General features: G+C 44.8%; 1 protein-coding gene and 1 long non-coding RNA gene across 2 annotated transcripts in view; one reads left to right on the forward strand and one right to left on the reverse strand.

Annotated features, from left to right (window-relative positions):
• LOC124003965 (mucolipin-1-like) overlaps window positions 1-17,235 on the reverse strand; it is a 24,216-nt gene extending 6,981 nt beyond the window's left edge. Inside the window, exons 1-7 of the mRNA XM_046312663.1 lie at window positions 16,992-17,235; window positions 8,026-8,297; window positions 7,536-7,703; window positions 6,904-7,060; window positions 729-810; window positions 295-391; window positions 1-38 (exon numbers count right to left, since the gene is read on the reverse strand). The exon at window positions 1-38 is cut by the window's left edge and continues 62 nt beyond it. Of these exons, the coding sequence (XP_046168619.1) occupies window positions 1-38; window positions 295-391; window positions 729-810; window positions 6,904-7,060; window positions 7,536-7,703; window positions 8,026-8,297; window positions 16,992-17,037 (860 nt within the window). The 5' untranslated portion in view covers window positions 17,038-17,235. The remainder of the gene's footprint in view (window positions 39-294; window positions 392-728; window positions 811-6,903; window positions 7,061-7,535; window positions 7,704-8,025; window positions 8,298-16,991) is intronic.
• Window positions 8,938-11,594, forward strand: LOC124003966. The gene is made up of 3 exons (XR_006833297.1): window positions 8,938-9,928; window positions 11,053-11,144; window positions 11,349-11,594. It is a non-coding gene; the product is annotated as an uncharacterized LOC124003966 (long non-coding RNA).
• Window positions 17,236-17,774: the final 539 nt, after the last annotated feature.

Consider the following 17,774-nt stretch of genomic DNA (forward strand, 5'->3'; position numbering starts at 1 on the left):
CTTACTTTCCCACTGTGAGCCTTGTTGTCCAGGACTATCTGTAGAAACAGATGGAAAGATCAGACATTTATACAGGTACTAGTAGTACTTGCTGTAAACTTTGGCAATAAAATGAAACATAAAGAACTCCTCAAGGGATAATATAACACATGAGTTAAAGGTTAACTAAAATACACAGGCAATGAAAAGGTTTCCACAGCAACTACTACACACTAAACAGGTTACAATGAGCCACAGACTGGGTAGGACCATTTTTTAGGAAGTGGTGGGGGAGGGAAGGGGGGTGGGACTCACCGTTATGAAGAAGGTGTAACAGTCAGGAATCTCGTTGTTGATGATGGTCTGAATGTTGATGGCCTTTAGTTGGAACTGTATCGTCACGTTTATGAGTCTAGACAACATAGTGAACGTAGAAAATGAAGAGGGATATCAGGGTTATGTCAAAGTGAAAGCAATGAGAAACATTTTCAAACATTTTGCAACGCAAAACAAAAAAATGTTTCTTATTGGACAAGTCCAGGTAGACCCTCCCTGTTTTTTGTTAGTTTTCCGTTAGGCGTCTAATGAACATAACCCAGGGCTATAGGTAGTATGTAAACAGTTTGTGGCGCTAAAAATCAACAGCCAGATATTACAAAGATGGATGTCCCATCTATCTTAGTTTTAGACCGACAGCAAACACGAGAGCCCGAAGTCATTTGAAAAGATATGGGAAAATGAAGCCTTACTTGTGGAACTTGAGGGTAAAGTTCTTGTAGTCACTGCCTAAAGGCGCTCGAGGGACTGACAGAGGGTCAACTCCCACACAATCTAGTAACAGGACAGAGAGAGAGAGAAGTTAGTCATTTCAGGGGCTGTCAATGTTTTTCCTTACAGAAATAGAATTACACTGAAATAGAATGACCATTACACTGATATAAATGTATGTTCTAGTAATTATATATCTATGGTTATTCTGTTCCGGTGATCATGTCAAGAGTCAAAGGGCAGGCCACTTCAAGGGTAGGTCATTTCAACACCAGGTGATTTCCATTGCTCAATGTGTTTCCCCTTTAGTCAGTAGTATTGTCCCAAGTGTCAGCTCATATAAGGAAGTGGGGCTTCCTACTACTTTCACATGGTCCGGGAACAATACAGTACTTACTTACACAAAACAAATGATACAGTTACGATGAATTGTTACTGAAAAGTGTCATGTTTTGTCATTTATTATCTTGTCTTGTCCCTGTGCTTCCCATTCTATTCGTTTCCCTCTGCTGGTCTTATTAGGTTCTTTCCCTCTTTCTATCCCTCTCTCTCCCCCCTCCCTCTCTCACTCTCTCGCTCTCTCTTCTCTCTATCGTTCCGTTCCTGCTCCCAGCTGTTCCTATTCCCCTAATCATCATTTAGTCTTCCCACACCTGTTCCCGATCCTTTTCCCTGATTAGAGTCCCTATTTCACTCCTTGTTTCCCGTACCTGCCCTGTCGGATCCTCATTTATAATTCACCGTGCTGTGTCTATGTTTTGCCCTGTCGTGTCGTGTTTCCCTCAGATGCTGCGTGGTGAGCAGGTGTCTGAGTCTGCTAGGTTCAAGTGCCTTCCCGAGGCAACCTGCAGTTCTCGATCAAGTCTCCAGTCTGTTCTCGTCTTTACGTGTAGTATTATGCTTTTTGTTTTGTAAAGTTTATTCTGGATTAAATACTCTGTTTTCGCCAAGTCGCTTTTGGGTCCTCATTCACCTGCATGACAGAAGGATCCGACCTAGGAATGGACCCAGCGACTACAGACGCTCGTAACACTGCCGTCGAGATCCAAGGAGCCATGCTCGGCAGACACGAGCAGGAATTGTCTGCTGCTCGCCATGCCGTGGAGAGCCTGGCCGCTCAGGTTTCCGACCTCTCTGGACAGTTCCAGAGTCTTCGTCTCGTGCCACCTGTTACTTCCTGGCCTGCCGAGCCTCCAGAACCTAGGGTTAATAACCCACCTTGCTACTCCGGGCAGCCCACTGAGTGCCGCTCCTTTCTCACCCAGTGTGAGATTGTGTTCTCTCTCCAACCCAACACATACTCTAGAGAGAGCTCGGGTTGCTTACGTCATTTCACTCCTTACTGGCCGGGCCCGAGAGTGGGGCACAGCTATCTGGGAGGCAAGGGCTGATTGTTCTAACAATTACCAGAACTTTAAAGAGGAGATGATTCGGGTTTTTGACCGTTCAGTTTTTGGTGGGGAGGCTTCTAGGGTCCTGGCTTCCCTATGCCAAGGTGATCGATCCATAACGGATTACTCTATAGAGTTTCGTACTCTTGCTGCCTCTAGTGACTGGAACGAGCCGGCGCTGCTCGCTCGTTTTCTGGAGGGACTCCACACAGTGGTCAAAGATGAGATTCTCTCTCGGGAGGTTCCTTCCAGTGTGGACTCTTTGATTGCTCTCGCCATCCGCATAGAACGACGGGTAGATCTTTGTCACCAGGCTCGTGGAAGAGAGCTCGCATCAACGGTGTTTCCCTGCTCCGCATCGCAACCATCTCCCTCCTCTGGCTCTGAGACTGAGCCCATGCAGCTGGGAGGGATTCGCATCTCGACTAAGGAGAGGGAACGGAGGATCACCAACCGCCTGTGCCTCTATTGCGGATTTGATGGACATTTTGTTAATTCATGTCCAGTAAGAGGCCAGAGCCCATCAGTAAGCGGAGGGCTACTGGTGAGCGCTACTACTCAGGTCTCTTCATCTAGATCTTGTACTACTATGTCGGTCCATCTACGCTGGACCGGTTCGGGTGCTACATGCAGTGCCTTGATTGACTCTGGGGCTGAGGGTTGTTTCATGGACGAAGCATGGGTTCGGAAACATAACATTCCTTTCAGACAGTTAGACAAGCCTACGCCCATGTTTGCCTTAGATGGTAGTCATCTTCCCAGTATCAGATTTGAGACACTACCTTTAACTCTCACAGTATCTGGTAACCACAGTGAGACTATTTCTTTTTGATTTTTCGTTCACCTTTCACACCTGTTGTTTTGGGTCATCCCTGGCTAGTATGTCATAATCCTTCTATTAATTGGTCTTGTAATTCTATCCTATCCTGGAACGTATCTTGTCATGTGAAGTGCTTAATGTCTGCCATCCCTCCCATTTCTTCTGTCCCCACTTCTCAGGAGGAACCTGGCGATTTGACAGGAGTGCCGGAGGAATATCATGATCTGCGCACGGTCTTCAGTCGGTCCCGAGCCAACTCCCTTCCTCCTCACCGGTCGTATGATTGTAGTATTGATCTCCTTCCGGGGACCACTCCTCCTCGGGGTAGACTATACTCTCTGTCGGCTCCCGAACGTAAGGCTCTCGAGGATTATTTATCTGTGTCTCTTGACGCCGGTACCATAGTGCCTTCTTCCTCTCCGGCCGGGGCGGGGTTCTTTTTGTTAAGAAGAAGGACGGTACTCTCCCTGCGTGGATTATCGAGGGCTGAATGACATAACGGTTAAGAATCGTTATCCGCTTCCCCTTATGTCATCAGCCTTCGAGATTCTGCAGGGAGCCAGGTGCTTTACTAAGTTGGACCTTCGTAACGCTTACCATCTCGTGCGCATCAGAGAGGGGGACGAGTGGAAAACGGCGTTTAACACTCCGTTAGGGCATTTTGAGTACCGGGTTCTGCCGTTTGGTCTCGCCAATGCGCCAGCTGTTTTTCAGGCATTAGTTAATGATGTTCTGAGAGACATGCTGAACATCTTTGTTTTTGTCTATCTTGACGATATCCTGATTTTTTCACCGTCACTCGAGATTCATGTTCAGCACGTTCGACGTGTTCTACAGCGCCTTTTAGAGAATTGTCTCTACGTAAAGGCTGAGAAGTGCTCTTTTCATGTCTCCTCCGTTACTTTTCTCGGTTCCGTTATTTCCGCTGAAGGCATTCAGATGGATTCCGCTAAGGTCCAAGCTGTCAGTGATTGGCCCGTTCCAAGGTCACGTGTCGAGTTGCAGCGCTTTTTAGGTTTCGCTAATTTCTATCGGCGTTTCATTCGTAATTTCGGTCAAGTTGCTGCCCCTCTCACAGCTCTTACTTCTGTCAAGACGTGTTTTAAGTGGTCCGGTTCCGCCCAGGGAGCTTTTGATCTTCTAAAAGAACGTTTACGTCCGCTCCTATCCTCGTTACTCCTGACGTCACTAGACAATTCATTGTCGAGGTTGACGCTTCAGAGGTAGGCGTGGGAGCCATTCTATCCCAGCTTCCAGTCTGACGATAAGGTTCATCCTTGCGCTTATTTTTCTCATCGCCTGTCGCCATCTGAGCGCAACTATGATGTGGGTAACCGTGAACTGCTCGCCATCCGCTTAGCCCTAGGCGAATGGCGACAGTGGTTGGAGGGGGCGACCGTTCCTTTTGTCATTTGGACAGACCATAAGAACCTTGAGTACATCCGTTCTGCCAAACGACTTAATGCCCGTCAAGCTCGTTGGGCGTTGTTTTTCGCTCGTTTCGAGTTTGTGATTTCTTACCGTCCGGGTAGCAAGAACACCAAGCCTGATGCCTTATCCCGTCTGTTTAGTTCTTCTGTGGCTTCTACTGATCCCGAGGGGATTCTTCCTTATGGGCGTGTTGTCGGGTTGACAGTCTGGGGAATTGAAAGACAGGTTAAGCAAGCACTCACGCACACTGCGTCGCCGCGCGCTTGTCCTAGTAACCTCCTTTTCGTTCCTGTTTCCACTCGTCTGGCTGTTCTTCAGTGGGCTCACTCTGCCAAGTTAGCTGGTCATCCCGGTGTTCGAGGCACTCTTGCGTCTATTCGCCAGCGCTTTTGGTGGCCGACTCAGGAGCGTGACACGCGCCGTTTCGTGGCTGCTTGTTCGGACTGCGCGCAGACTAAGTCGGGTAACTCTCCTCCTGCCGGTCGTCTCAGACCGCTCCCCATTCCTTCTCGACCATGGTCTCACATCGCCCTAGACTTCATTACCGGTCTGCCTTTGTCTGCGGGGAAGACTGTGATTCTTACGGTTGTCGATAGGTTCTCTAAGGCGGCACATTTCATTCCCTCGCTAAACTTCCTTCCGCTAAGGAGACGGCACAAATCATTATCGAGAATGTGTTCAGAATTCATGGCCTCCCGTTAGACGCCGTTTCAGACAGAGGCCCGCAATTCACGTCACAGTTTTGGAGGGAGTTCTGTCGTTTGATTGGTGCGTCCGTCAGTCTCTCTTCCGGGTTTCATCCCCAGTCTAACGGTCAAGCAGAGAGGGCCAATCAGACGATTGGTCGCATACTACGCAGCCTTTCTTTCAGAAACCCTGCGTCTTGGGCAGAACAGCTCCCTGGGCAGAATACGCTCACAACTCGCTTCCTTCGTCTGCTACCGGGTTATCTCCGTTTCAGAGTAGTCTGGGTTATCAGCCTCCTCTATTCTCTTCCCAGCTTGCCGAGTCCAGCGTTCCCTCCGCTCAAGCGTTTGTCCAACGTTGTGAGCGCACCTGGAGGAGGGTGAGGTCTGCACTTTGCCGCTACAGGGCACAGACTGTGAGAGCCGCCAATAAACGCAGGATTAAGAGTCCTAGGTATTGTTGCGGCCAGAGAGTGTGGCTTTCCACTCGCAACCTTCCTCTTACGACAGCTTCTCGTAAGTTGACTCCGCGGTTCATTGGTCCGTTCCGTGTCTCCCAGGTCGTCAATCCTGTCGCTGTGCGACTGCTTCTTCCGCGACATCTTCGTCGCGTCCATCCTGTCTTCCATGTCTCCTGTGTTAAGCCCTTTCTTCGCACCCCCGTTCGTCTTCTCTCCCCCTCCCGTCCTTGTCGAGAGCGCACCTATTTACAAGGTACATAAGATCATGGACATGCGTTCTCGGGACGGGGTCACCAATACTTAGTGGATTGGGAGGGTTACGGTCCTGAGGAGAGGAGTTGGGTTCCGTCTCGGGACGTGCTGGACCGTTCACTCATTGATGATTTCCTCCGTTGCCGCCAGGATTCCTCCTCGAGTGCGCCAGGAGGCGCTCGGTGAGTGGGGGTACTGTCATGTTTTGTCATTTATTATCTTGTCTTGTCCCTGTGCTTCCCATTCTATTCGTTTCCCTCTGCTGGTCTTATTAGGTTCTTTCCCTCTTTCTATCCCTCTCTCTCCCCCTCCCTCTCTCACTCTCTCGCTCTCTCTTCTCTCTATCGTTCCGTTCCTGCTCCCAGCTGTTCCTATTCCCCTAATCATCATTTAGTCTTCCCACACCTGTTCCCGATCCTTTTCCCTGATTAGAGTCCCTATTTCACTCCTTGTTTCCCGTACCTGCCCTGTCGGATCCTCATTTATAATTCACCGTGCTGTGTCTATGTTTTGCCCTGTCGTGTCGTGTTTCCCTCAGATGCTGCGTGGTGAGCAGGTGTCTGAGTCTGCTAGGTTCAAGTGCCTTCCCGAGGCAACCTGCAGTTCTCGATCAAGTCTCCAGTCTGTTCTCGTCTTTACGTGTAGTATTATGCTTTTTGTTTTGTAAAGTTTATTCTGGATTAAATACTCTGTTTTCGCCAAGTCGCTTTTGGGTCCTCATTCACCTGCATGACAAAAAGATGCCGTGGTACGGAAAAGAAGCAGCTGAGCAACTCTTTGGGTAGTCGCCATTGTTACAGTAAATTAAATAACTTAACTTCAGGCTAGACAAGGCTAAGGCATAAAGCAATGGTCAATCCACCAAACTTGACCCTGGAAAGCCACAAGGCGTGCAGGATTTTGTTCAAATCTGACACTAAAACTCATCCTTTTTCAAACAAGTCAACTAATCATCAAAAGCATGTTGGAACAGAACTACATTTAAGCTGAGTCCCAAATGGCACCAGATTCTCACTCCATCAGGTGCCATTTGGGAAGCACGAAACACTGTAGCTCTAGTACCAGGGTTGGTGACCTCTGGCATTGGCATAATGCAAGAAAGTAGATCTATGTACCTGTGATAACACGAGGGTCAATGTTGAAGGTATCATTGGCGGGATCGATGCTGCCCTTCTTGTAGTACTGCTGGCAGAGAGAGAGGGCACTCCCGTTCACCCCGACCCCATAGACATACGCATAGCGTCCCACCGTGGTCTCGGGTAGCATCAAATACTGTGAGGGAGGAGGAAGGGTACGAGGATGGAGAATAAGGCTCTAATATTTTAAAAGAATTCATCCCTCTTTCCGCCCTAATTTGAGGTCATCACTGATCTGTATGCGGATTTGTGGACGATTTAGTGAACGTTTCCACACTACCACTTTCACCAATCAAACTCGCTGAGATCTGTGATTACTTCAAATGATGCAGGAAGGAACGGATACATTCTAAATATTCAAACAGGGCCTAAAGAGTTGGAGACTTTTAGGATGAAAGTTGAGGATGAAATTATGAAGGGGACAAGATGGGGTCCTTCTTTGCGCTGCATGGACATGTTTACATCTCAGTCTGTATGCCGGGTCGTGTTCATTAGGCACCGAACAAAAAGATTTTCTGAAACTCTAATTAACATTTTCCTTTAAAAAAAAATTTTTTAAGTCCTTTGCATGCGCTAATGAACATGACCCGGGTGTCGTTAGTGACTGTTACCTGGTGTACGGCGTAGAAGATGTGTTCGTAGACGTCGCTCTGTGTGTACACGGCCAACGTGTCGTCGGGGCCCTCGTCATAGTCCTTCAGGAAGATGTGCTTAAAGGACATGGTGTTCTCCTCCTTGAACGTCACCACCATCTGGTTGCTGAGGCCAAACAACACCAGCTGAGGGAGGGAGGGAGGGAAGTAGGGATTCAGGTGTTTTATTGAAGGGAAGTGACCGTTCAACAACTATAACGTAACCCTTTTTGATCTTAGGGAAATTTTAGAAGTTATTGTTGTAAAGACTGTCGGTCCATATTTCAAAACGTCAGATGCACAGACATCCTATCCACCAATAGGAACGGTGCATATGAAACAAGGTGTCAGTTGTTACGGACTTCAGCGTGGTTGGTCCTGCCATAAAACCTGAGCTTTGCCATGAGGGCGTTTAGCATGTACTGTTCATACACTCAAAGTGAATATGAAACTAAATGTGTGTAGTTACCTGCACGGTGACAATGACAATCTTGAGCAGCTGCAGGCCCAGTTTGAAGGGCTTGCGGCCCTTGGCGTGGAACTTGTCACATGGGCTCATGAAGAAGTACTTGAGCTTCCTGCGCAGGGCCTCCTCTTCCTGCTCCGCCCCCAGCCAACCCCCCGCAGTCGCAGTGGGCAACCGGGGGTTGCCATGGCTGTCTCTGTGGTGAACGTGCTCGCCGCTGCTGTCGCTGGAGCCGTAGCCGTGAGGAGACACAGAGGAAACCAGCCTGTCCTTCTCTGAGAGAAGATAGAGAGCGAGGGAAGGAAAAGGAAGGGGAAAAAAACACGTTAGCAGCGCTAGAAGGATAGTGAGAGTGACTAATACGAACAGTCAGGCCTATCAAAGAATGTGGAGTGGATAACTGAGCAAAACACCAATGTAATCTGCAATAGCGCACCGCAACGGCACTCCATATTAGTGCTATTTCCTTTGTGAGCACCAACACCAACAGTACACTGATGAATAGGCTCCGTGTCGTAATGTTACCCTTCAGTGAGCGACGGCTCTCGTACTAGTTCGGGCAGCTTTCATTAATTACATTTCCTAATCTCCCTCGCCTCATATAGTCATCCATCATCACGTCTCTATCTAGGAAAACCCTGGGAGGTGGTACAGGCCAGCGTATCAAAACAACATCCAGGTCGGATGCTCTGAGCTGGGCCGGGTGAGACAGACAGCCTCCCTGGAGGAAGAGAAGCGGGTGATCGGTGTGCTATAGCTGACGGCTCCGCCCCTCAAGGCCGACAGAAACACACCCCTGGAGATGGCTGGAAGACACAGAAAGACTCCAGGGATGGCCGGGCTACTGCTACAACACCCGTCTGACTTGGTAGTCACTTGACGAAGGAGCGGAGCTTTGAGGTGCGATGGTAAACATTTGGATTGTCGTCGTCGTCGATAACATAAACCATAAAGGTGTAGTAAAAACCTAAATCACTGCACCTTCAGTGGAGAGACCGCTGGTGAAAGCTGAATTCAAACTCTGAGTCACCCAAACAAACTTGTGACAGTAACAGACTTGGAAGGGAAATGTGGACCATATAGTTAGTGAGTAAAAGAGCTAGTTCAGCAGTAATGGAAGAAAAGGAAGTGGAACTTTAAATGAACTGCTGTCATGAATTGGGTCACCTCACCTCTGGTAAACAGAACTCGAAGACCAGACAGAAGAACCACAATCTGGTCTGACGGACATAGAAGAGAGAATCACTGATGTGTGTGTGTGTGTGTGTAGGATTGTGTGAGGCAACGGTGATATCTGAATGTTTACCTATAGAAAGCCATCCACAATAATCACCTGCATATCTAACACTCTTTAGTTCGTCCAAGTGAATGAGAGAAGCCTATCTAGCGGGGAGTGACCTAACTACAATATATCGACTTGCACACACAGAACCTTGCAAGGTCACAAACACTCACAGACATGACAGCAGTTGCGTGACTCTCCCTGTCAAAAACAATTCAGACTTGTGTTGAAAGAATTTCACTATGTAACATTTCGTGCCAGCAATAGTAGCCCGAGCCAAGAAATGGACAGATCTTGATGGGGCATTTCGGCCATCAAGGCCGATAGCAATCGTCAAAACAAAAGAGCAGACGATGAGGACTTGTTGCTGAGCCGCACTAAGAGATAAGAGTCAATCAAATGGAATAAATCAGCTGAAAAATCCTGCTCTTCCGGTTCAGGGCAGTCAATGGTGTGTTAGAGAAGGCTTAATAGACAACTCTGCACCTTCTCCGTCAGTCATAGTCAGCACTGTGACCATCAGTCTGCCGGCATCTCTGTATCGCTACAATGGATCAGCAGCTATCAGTCTGCACTGGGCCACCCAGGGAGAGCAGGCTACACTATGCAACCTCACTGGAACCAGTAAGTAAACAAGCCAAGCTGCTCCTCGTCTCTGTCAACTCTTAACTCTGGGTGGTCTCTTGGACTCTATTTCCTGTTTCCTGTTTCTATTTCCTCCTGTGGTGAGAGGACATGGTTATGAGGTGGACTTTTTGTTATTGTTATTATTTAACTTTAAACTGTTTCCTCAGTCTCAAAGTGCACATCAGTCATCAGTCGTTGATTTACTTGCATGTTATAGAACGCTACATTGTAGCTGGTCCAGTCAGATAACCTGGCACGTTAGCCCTATGCTAGCCTCACCAGCTGACAGTGATTATTTCCTGTAACAAATTCTGCATCAGCCTATAAAAGATCTTAGATTTTATATACACCAACCAATGGCATTTGTAGAAAAATATATATGAAAAAAATATGTCAACCCTGGACACTAGAGGGATATTTTAAACCTATAAATTCAAGGTTCACTTTTGTTAAATTGGTGTGTAACAATGTCGTGTGCCAATATTGCATTGATGCATCTTTAACTAGGCTACTAATACTAACATTAGACAAAATGTTCACGTTTTCGCATATGAGACAAAATCCAGTTTTTGCTAATCTGTTTCACACACATCCATGTGCTTTAATGGAAAAAAGATAAATGAAGTCCTTACACATGTAAGTTTATAATACATCGTTAAAAAAATTAATCAGGTAACTTTATTACCATTGCTTCCAAGTGGCACACACTGCTAAAGCGGTTGACTCAAAATCATTAGTGCACTTTCACCATGGGTTCGAGCCCTCCTCCTGTCCCCGACTAAAAAAGAAATATATATATACATTGGTTGACCAAGAGTAATCTGTTCTTTTGACCAATCGATTGGTTGAAATATTTGAACGTGTTTTTCTATATATTTGAATAAAATCAACTTTATGTACACTACTGAGCTTGTATGATGCTTTAAGCACTGCATTTAAAAATGAAAACACACAAATTACTAAAGAGGGAGCCAGAGATCAATATAGCCTAATGTGGAAGGACCACTAGAGGGCAGGCTGGGCTCATGGATAGTAGCCCAACAAAGCATGGGAGACAAGGTAACCAGAGTCAATTAAGCACAGCTGACGGTACTAATGAGATACTCTCCTTCCCCTATAAGAGAGAGAATGGAACCAGCAGAGAGGGGAGGAAACTATCTCTGGAAGATGGCCACCGAGAGAGAGAAGCTGTGCTGAAAGAACCACGAAGACGGTGACAAACCTGTGATTTATGTTTGTTGTAGTTTAAAGATTATCCTATTGTGTTCTTGTTTCATCTGGAGAAGATGTGATTTTTCCTTGGAAGATTTTTCATTGATTATGTTAATGTTTTTGTTGACAAAATACCCTCAATAGAGAACCGTGTTCAATCAGAAAAAATGACTCCTGACTCGTTTTTTCCACCTTCCCGCTTTAGAGTGACGCCTAATTACTTGGTACGCTCACACTAACCAGAAGAAGAAAAAGACTGTTCCTGTCTCCCCTCCTCCCGCTGCTGTTGGCCTTCACAGATTCCCAAATTATGCTCCTGAAGTTGCTGTTAATAGGCTACACCAGTGATCAGCAACCTTTTCCATTTGGAGTGCCAAGTTATGATTTTCATATGCACTTTTTTGTGGAACAGTCTAATTTCATTTATAATAAAGTCTAATAAAGTCTCATATCTCAATATCATGTGGTTAATCAAAATTTGAAATGAAGGGCCTCCCGGGTGGCGCGGTGGTCTAAGAGACTCTGGGTTCAAGCCCAGGCTCTGTCGCAGCTGGCCACGACCGTGAGGTCCATGGGGCGATGCACAATTGGCCTAGCGTCGCCTGGGTTAGGGAGGGTTTGGCCGGTAGGGATATCCCTGTCTCATCGTGCACTAGCGACTCCTGTGGCAGGCAGTGCGGTGTTTCCTCCGACACATTGGCACATCTCGACCTTCGTCTCTCCCGAGCCCGTACAGGAGTTGTAGCGATGAGACAAGACAGTAACTACTAACAATTGGATGCCACGAAATTGGGGAGAGAAAAAGGGGGTAAAAGAAGAAAAAAACAAAAATGTAAATAATACAAAATCTAAAAGTAACTTCAATTGCCAATATGTAAAAATAAAGCCAAGAAGAACTCGGTCCAGCCCAAAGTGTTGTATAAAATATTCTGGGTCCTCAGAGTTTCCTGCCAGTGTGCTCCAAACAGACAGACACAGCTGTAGGCTATTTTGCGAAAGGGATAAGAATCAGGCCTATTTTATGACGTTTCCACTGGATCAGAGCATTACACTTTCATGTTGAGTTGTAGGCTAATCGAAATGAGAGATTTTTCAAATAGGCTACGTTGAGGAACTATTGTCATTCTCAATGGATGTAGAAACAGACTTTGTTTACTTGCTGTTTGAGGGAAAGAAAACTGAGAAGCTCCACAGTGACGGCGAGTAAAGACGAGCAGAATTGACTACTCGTAAATGGAATGAAATAAACCAAAACTTTCTCACAAACGTAGCATAGGTTGTGCTCTCTGCAAACAGAGTCCACTACGAGAATGACAACGGTAAGACCGTAATAATAATAATAATATATTGAAGGTATTAACAGAAATGACCATAACCAAACAAATATTGTAGATTAGAAACTATGGGAATGAATGGTAAATGTACTACTGGTGATACTGGTGTGCCACCCCCACATTGGATTAGTCCACTCAGACTGGCTTGAATCAGACATGTGTCTCTTGTGCCATAATTTGTTTTTATATATATGCACTGCTCGACAACAACAAAAATCACGGTCGACCAAACAATCGACCAGACGACTAAATGGGGTCAGCCTAAACAGTAATGCATAGAAAACATTGTACATGTCAGTGTAGCCTACATAAGAAATTAAGTGGTGTTTTGTTTTTGCCTAACGGCAACGTTACACTACAGTGTATTCGGAAAGTATTCAGACCCCTTGACTTTTTCCACATTTTGTTACGTTACAGCCTAATTCTAAAATGTATTTATTTGTTTTTTTTCCCCTCATCAATCTACACACAATAACCCACTACGACAAAGCAAAAGCAAAAGCAGGTTTTCAGAATGTTTTTAGCACGTACAACTACGTCAGCGATTTTAATTGGCCGATGCCGATTATGAGACGGAGAAACAGTTTTAATTGGCTGATGCCGATTATGAGACGGAAAAACAGTTTTAATTGGCTGATGCCGATTATGAGACGGAGAAACGGTTTTAATTGGCTGATGCCGATTATGAGACGGAGAAACAGTTTTAATTGAAACTGTTTCTAATGCTCGCAAGTGTGGCCCCACAGTGTGCACTTGTGGTGAATTATTTAATTCTAATATGTATGAGATCACACATGAAGTGCTGTAAACAATGAGTCAAAGGTATACTACGGCATGAGAAAACAAATGCTTGATAACGGCTTGACTGCTTACAAGACCATTTCTAACCCGCTGAACCACACACAGTCAAGTGCAGAAATGAAAGCCTGTGTCCACGGTCATATGGGCACCGTAGACTGGGACGCGTGAGGGGAGGTTAAGAAACTGGGTGGTGGGAGGTTATCACAGTGTATGATAGATGGATAACCTATCACTCCAGTATTAATGGTAAATTGTCCTTATTTTCACCTCTATGGCCTATTTATTGCCTACCTCCCTACTCTTCTAAATTTGCACACACTGTACAAACAATTTTTTAAACATTTGTGTTATTGAGTCTACGTTTGTTTATGTGTAACTCTGTTGTTGTTGTTTGTGTCGCACTGCCTTGCTTTATCTTGGCCAGGTCGCAGTAGTAAATGAGAACTTGTTCTCAACTGGCCCACCTGGTTAAATAAAGGTGTTCTCAACTGGCCTACCTGGTTAAATAAAGGTGTTCTCAACTGGCCTACCTGGTTAAATAAAGGTGTTCTCAACTGGCCTACCTGGTTAAATAAAGGTGTTCTCAACTGGCCTACCTGGTTAAATAAAGGTGTTCTCAACTGGCCTACCTGGTTAAATAAAGGTGTTCTCAACTGGCCTACCTGGTTAAATAAAGGTGTTCTCAACTGGCCTACCTGGTTAAATAAAGGTGTTCTCAACTGGCCTACCTGGTTAAATAAAGGTGTTCTCAACTGGCCTACCTGGTTAAATAAAGGTGTTCTCAACTGGCCTACCTGGTTAAATAAAGGTGTTCTCAACTGGCCTACCTGGTTAAATAAAGGTGTTCTCAACTGGCCTACCTGGTTAAATAAAGGTGTTCTCAACTGGCCTACCTGGTTAAATAAAGGTGTTCTCAACTGGCCTACCTGGTTAAATAAAGGTGTTCTCAACTGGCCTACCTGGTTAAATAAAGGTGTTCTCAACTGGCCTACCTGGTTAAATAAAGGTGTTCTCAACTGGCCTACCTGGTTAAATAAAGGTGTTCTCAACTGGCCTACCTGGTTAAATAAAGGTGTTCTCAACTGGCCTACCTGGTTAAATAAAGGTGTTCTCAACTGGCCTACCTGGTTAAATAAAGGTGTTCTCAACTGGCCTACCTGGTTAAATAAAGGTGTTCTCAACTGGCCTACCTGGTTAAATAAAGGTGTTCTCAACTGGCCTACCTGGTTAAATAAAGGTGTTCTCAACTGGCCTACCTGGTTAAATAAAGGTGTTCTCAACTGGCCTACCTGGTTAAATAAAGGTGTTCTCAACTGGCCTACCTGGTTAAATAAAGGTGTTCTCAACTGGCCCACCTGGTTAAATAAAGGTGTTCTCAACTGGCCCACCTGGTTAAATAAAGGTGTTCTCAACTGGCCCACCTGGTTAAATAAAGGTGTTCTCAACTGGCCTACCTGGTTAAATAAAGGTGTTCTCAACTGGCCTACCTGGTTAAATAAAGGTGTTCTCAACTGGCCTACCTGGTTAAATAAAGGTGTTCTCAACTGGCCCACCTGGTTAAATAAAGGTGTTCTCAACTGGCCTACCTGGTTAAATAAAGGTGTTCTCAACTGGCCCACCTGGTTAAATAAAGGTGTTCTCAACTGGCCTACCTGGTTAAATAAAGGTGTTCTCAACTGGCCCACCTGGTTAAATAAAGGTGTTCTCAACTGGCCTACCTGGTTAAATAAAGGTGTTCTCAACTGGCCCACCTGGTTAAATAAAGGTGTTCTCAACTGGCCTACCTGGTTAAATAAAGGTGTTCTCAACTGGCCTACCTGGTTAAATAAAGGTGTTCTCAACTGGCCTACCTGGTTAAATAAAGGTGTTCTCAACTGGCCTACCTGGTTAAATAAAGGTGTTCTCAACTGGCCCACCTGGTTAAATAAAGGTGTTCTCAACTGGCCTACCTGGTTAAATAAAGGTGTTCTCAACTGGCCTACCTGGTTAAATAAAGGTGTTCTCAACTGGCCCACCTGGTTAAATAAAGGTGTTCTCAACTGGCCTACCTGGTTAAATAAAGGTGTTCTCAACTTGCCTACCTGGTTAAATAAAGGTGTTCTCAACTTGCCTACCTGGTTAAATAAAGGTGTTCTCAACTGGCCTACCTGGTTAAATAAAGGTGTTCTCAACTGGCCTACCTGGTTAAATAAAGGTGTTCTCAACTGGCCTACCTGGTTAAATAAAGGTGTTCTCAACTGGCCTACCTGGTTAAATAAAGGTGTTCTCAACTGGCCTACCTGGTTAAATAAAGGTGTTCTCAACTGGCCTACCTGGTTAAATAAAGGTGTTCTCAACTGGCCTACCTGGTTAAATAAAGGTGTTCTCAACTGGCCTACCTGGTTAAATAAAGGTGTTCTCAACTGGCCTACCTGGTTAAATAAAGGTGTTCTCAACTGGCCTACCTGGTTAAATAAAGGTGAAACAAATAATAATAATACAAATACAAAAACCTGGGTCAGTCTGGTTTCAAATGTAGCAGACATGCTATGGTGGTGGGAGGGAGCAAGAGTAGTCAGAGTCTTAGGGTTCCAACACTCTAGAACTTTAACGGAATCCTTGGGACGTCCAACTAATCATTTAAATGGGTGGGGTAGGGGTTTGTGTTTAGGGTAGGGACGTCCCAGGGATTCCAGATAGCACTAACCCTGGAATTTAGGAATAACTGTTTAAATCAAGACTCATGAGCATTGAAGTACAGCATTGACTGCAATGGTGGGATAGAATAGAACAATTTCAAGGCTACAATTTTCCTTGCTGAAAGTGGCCATCAGGTATAATTTCCTACCCCAGATTTGACAAGTGTAAACTGTTATTGGCAAATTCTGTCAGCATCAGGTCAACATAAAGCAAACTATCTTTGCCTATTTAATCTAGAATGTCTGTAGGGGAGAATCAGGTATGTCAACGAAAGGGTAAGTTGAGCCACCCCTTGTTTCTAGGAAACCATACACAAAATGTATAATTTGACCAAATATTTAGGGAAGAGGGTTCGTGATGCTTGCAAATAAACCAAAGCAGATCATTTTAAAATGGTTCTATACATAATTTGGGGTCTCTGTAAGCGACAATATGAGGCCCTAAACCTAGCATGAAAGAGCATCCTTGTAGTTGTGTTTGCCTTGGGGTAAATTGAGCCATTGGCAAGTTAAGCAAATTGAAGTGTTTTCTTCCTAGGCATAACACAACACATTAAAATCCCTAGCAACAGCGATCACATGATTAAAAAACAAAACATCTTGGGGATAACCGGACTAAAGGGTGGATGGTTTTGTACATATTTATGCAATAACGCTTCTTCCAGTCAGTGTTTGGTAACATTGTAACAAAACATTGTTGATGCTGCTGCCTCATACAATGTTACTGTGTTGCACAATGCTACTGTGTTATACAATGTTACTGTGTATGTTACTGTGTTATACAATGTTATTGTCTATGTTACTGTGTTATACAATGTTACTAATGCATTTATTCACGATTAATCACCATTGGAATGAGATGTATGTTTCATGGAGATGATTGGCAAGACATGGCAGCCCACACTGTAGAGCTACGTTACACAACAATCATAATATACACAGGGCCCTCCTTTCAATGGAAGACATGCAACAATGTAACAAACCACTTAAAACACACAAAGTTACATGTCAGAAAAGTATTGAAACTCAACATACCTGAACGGGCGCTGCCGTGGTTGCAATTGCTGCTTGCTGTAGCCATGTAAACGTTTTGAAACTATGAATAAATATGCGACATAAAATCTGAACTGTCTCAGAATAAATAAGGCAAATAAAAGCGGTTATAAAACGTGAGTATATTGTTGGCGTGAAATTAACTGTCTGAGAAGATAGCCATGAGAACGACGTGTTCTGCAATTACAGTATAGGTTCAGCATCGGTACAAGACATAACTTCCTTAGACGAGATCACATGACTCATGTGCCATCATGTGACTGCACAATGTGGCGCTTGTTCTCATCTATTTCAATTCAATTCAAAGGGCTTTATTGGCATGGGAAACATGTGTTTACAGTGGAAAAGCAAGAGAAATAGATAGTGGAAAAGCAAGTGAAATAGATAATAAACAAAAGTGAAATAAACTATCAAAAATTAACAGTAAACATTACACTTACAAAAGTTCCAAAATATTAAAGACAATTCATATGTCATATTATGTCTATACACAGTGTTGTAAGGATGTGCAATTAGTTCAAGTGCAAAAGGGGAAATAAATAAACATAAATATGGGTTGTATTTACAATGGACTTTGTTCTTCACCGGTTGCCCTTTTCTTGTGGCAACAGGTCACAAATCTTGCTGCTGTGATGGCACACTGTGGTATTTCACCCAATAGATATGGGAGTTTATCCAATTTTGATTTGTTTTCAAATTATTTGTTGGTCTGTGCAATCTGAGGGAAATATGTGTCTCTAATATGGTCATACATTTGGCAGGTTA

Source organism: Oncorhynchus gorbuscha, linkage group LG18 (genome assembly GCF_021184085.1).
Source record: "Oncorhynchus gorbuscha isolate QuinsamMale2020 ecotype Even-year linkage group LG18, OgorEven_v1.0, whole genome shotgun sequence".
Lineage (NCBI taxonomy): Eukaryota > Metazoa > Chordata > Actinopteri > Salmoniformes > Salmonidae > Oncorhynchus > Oncorhynchus gorbuscha.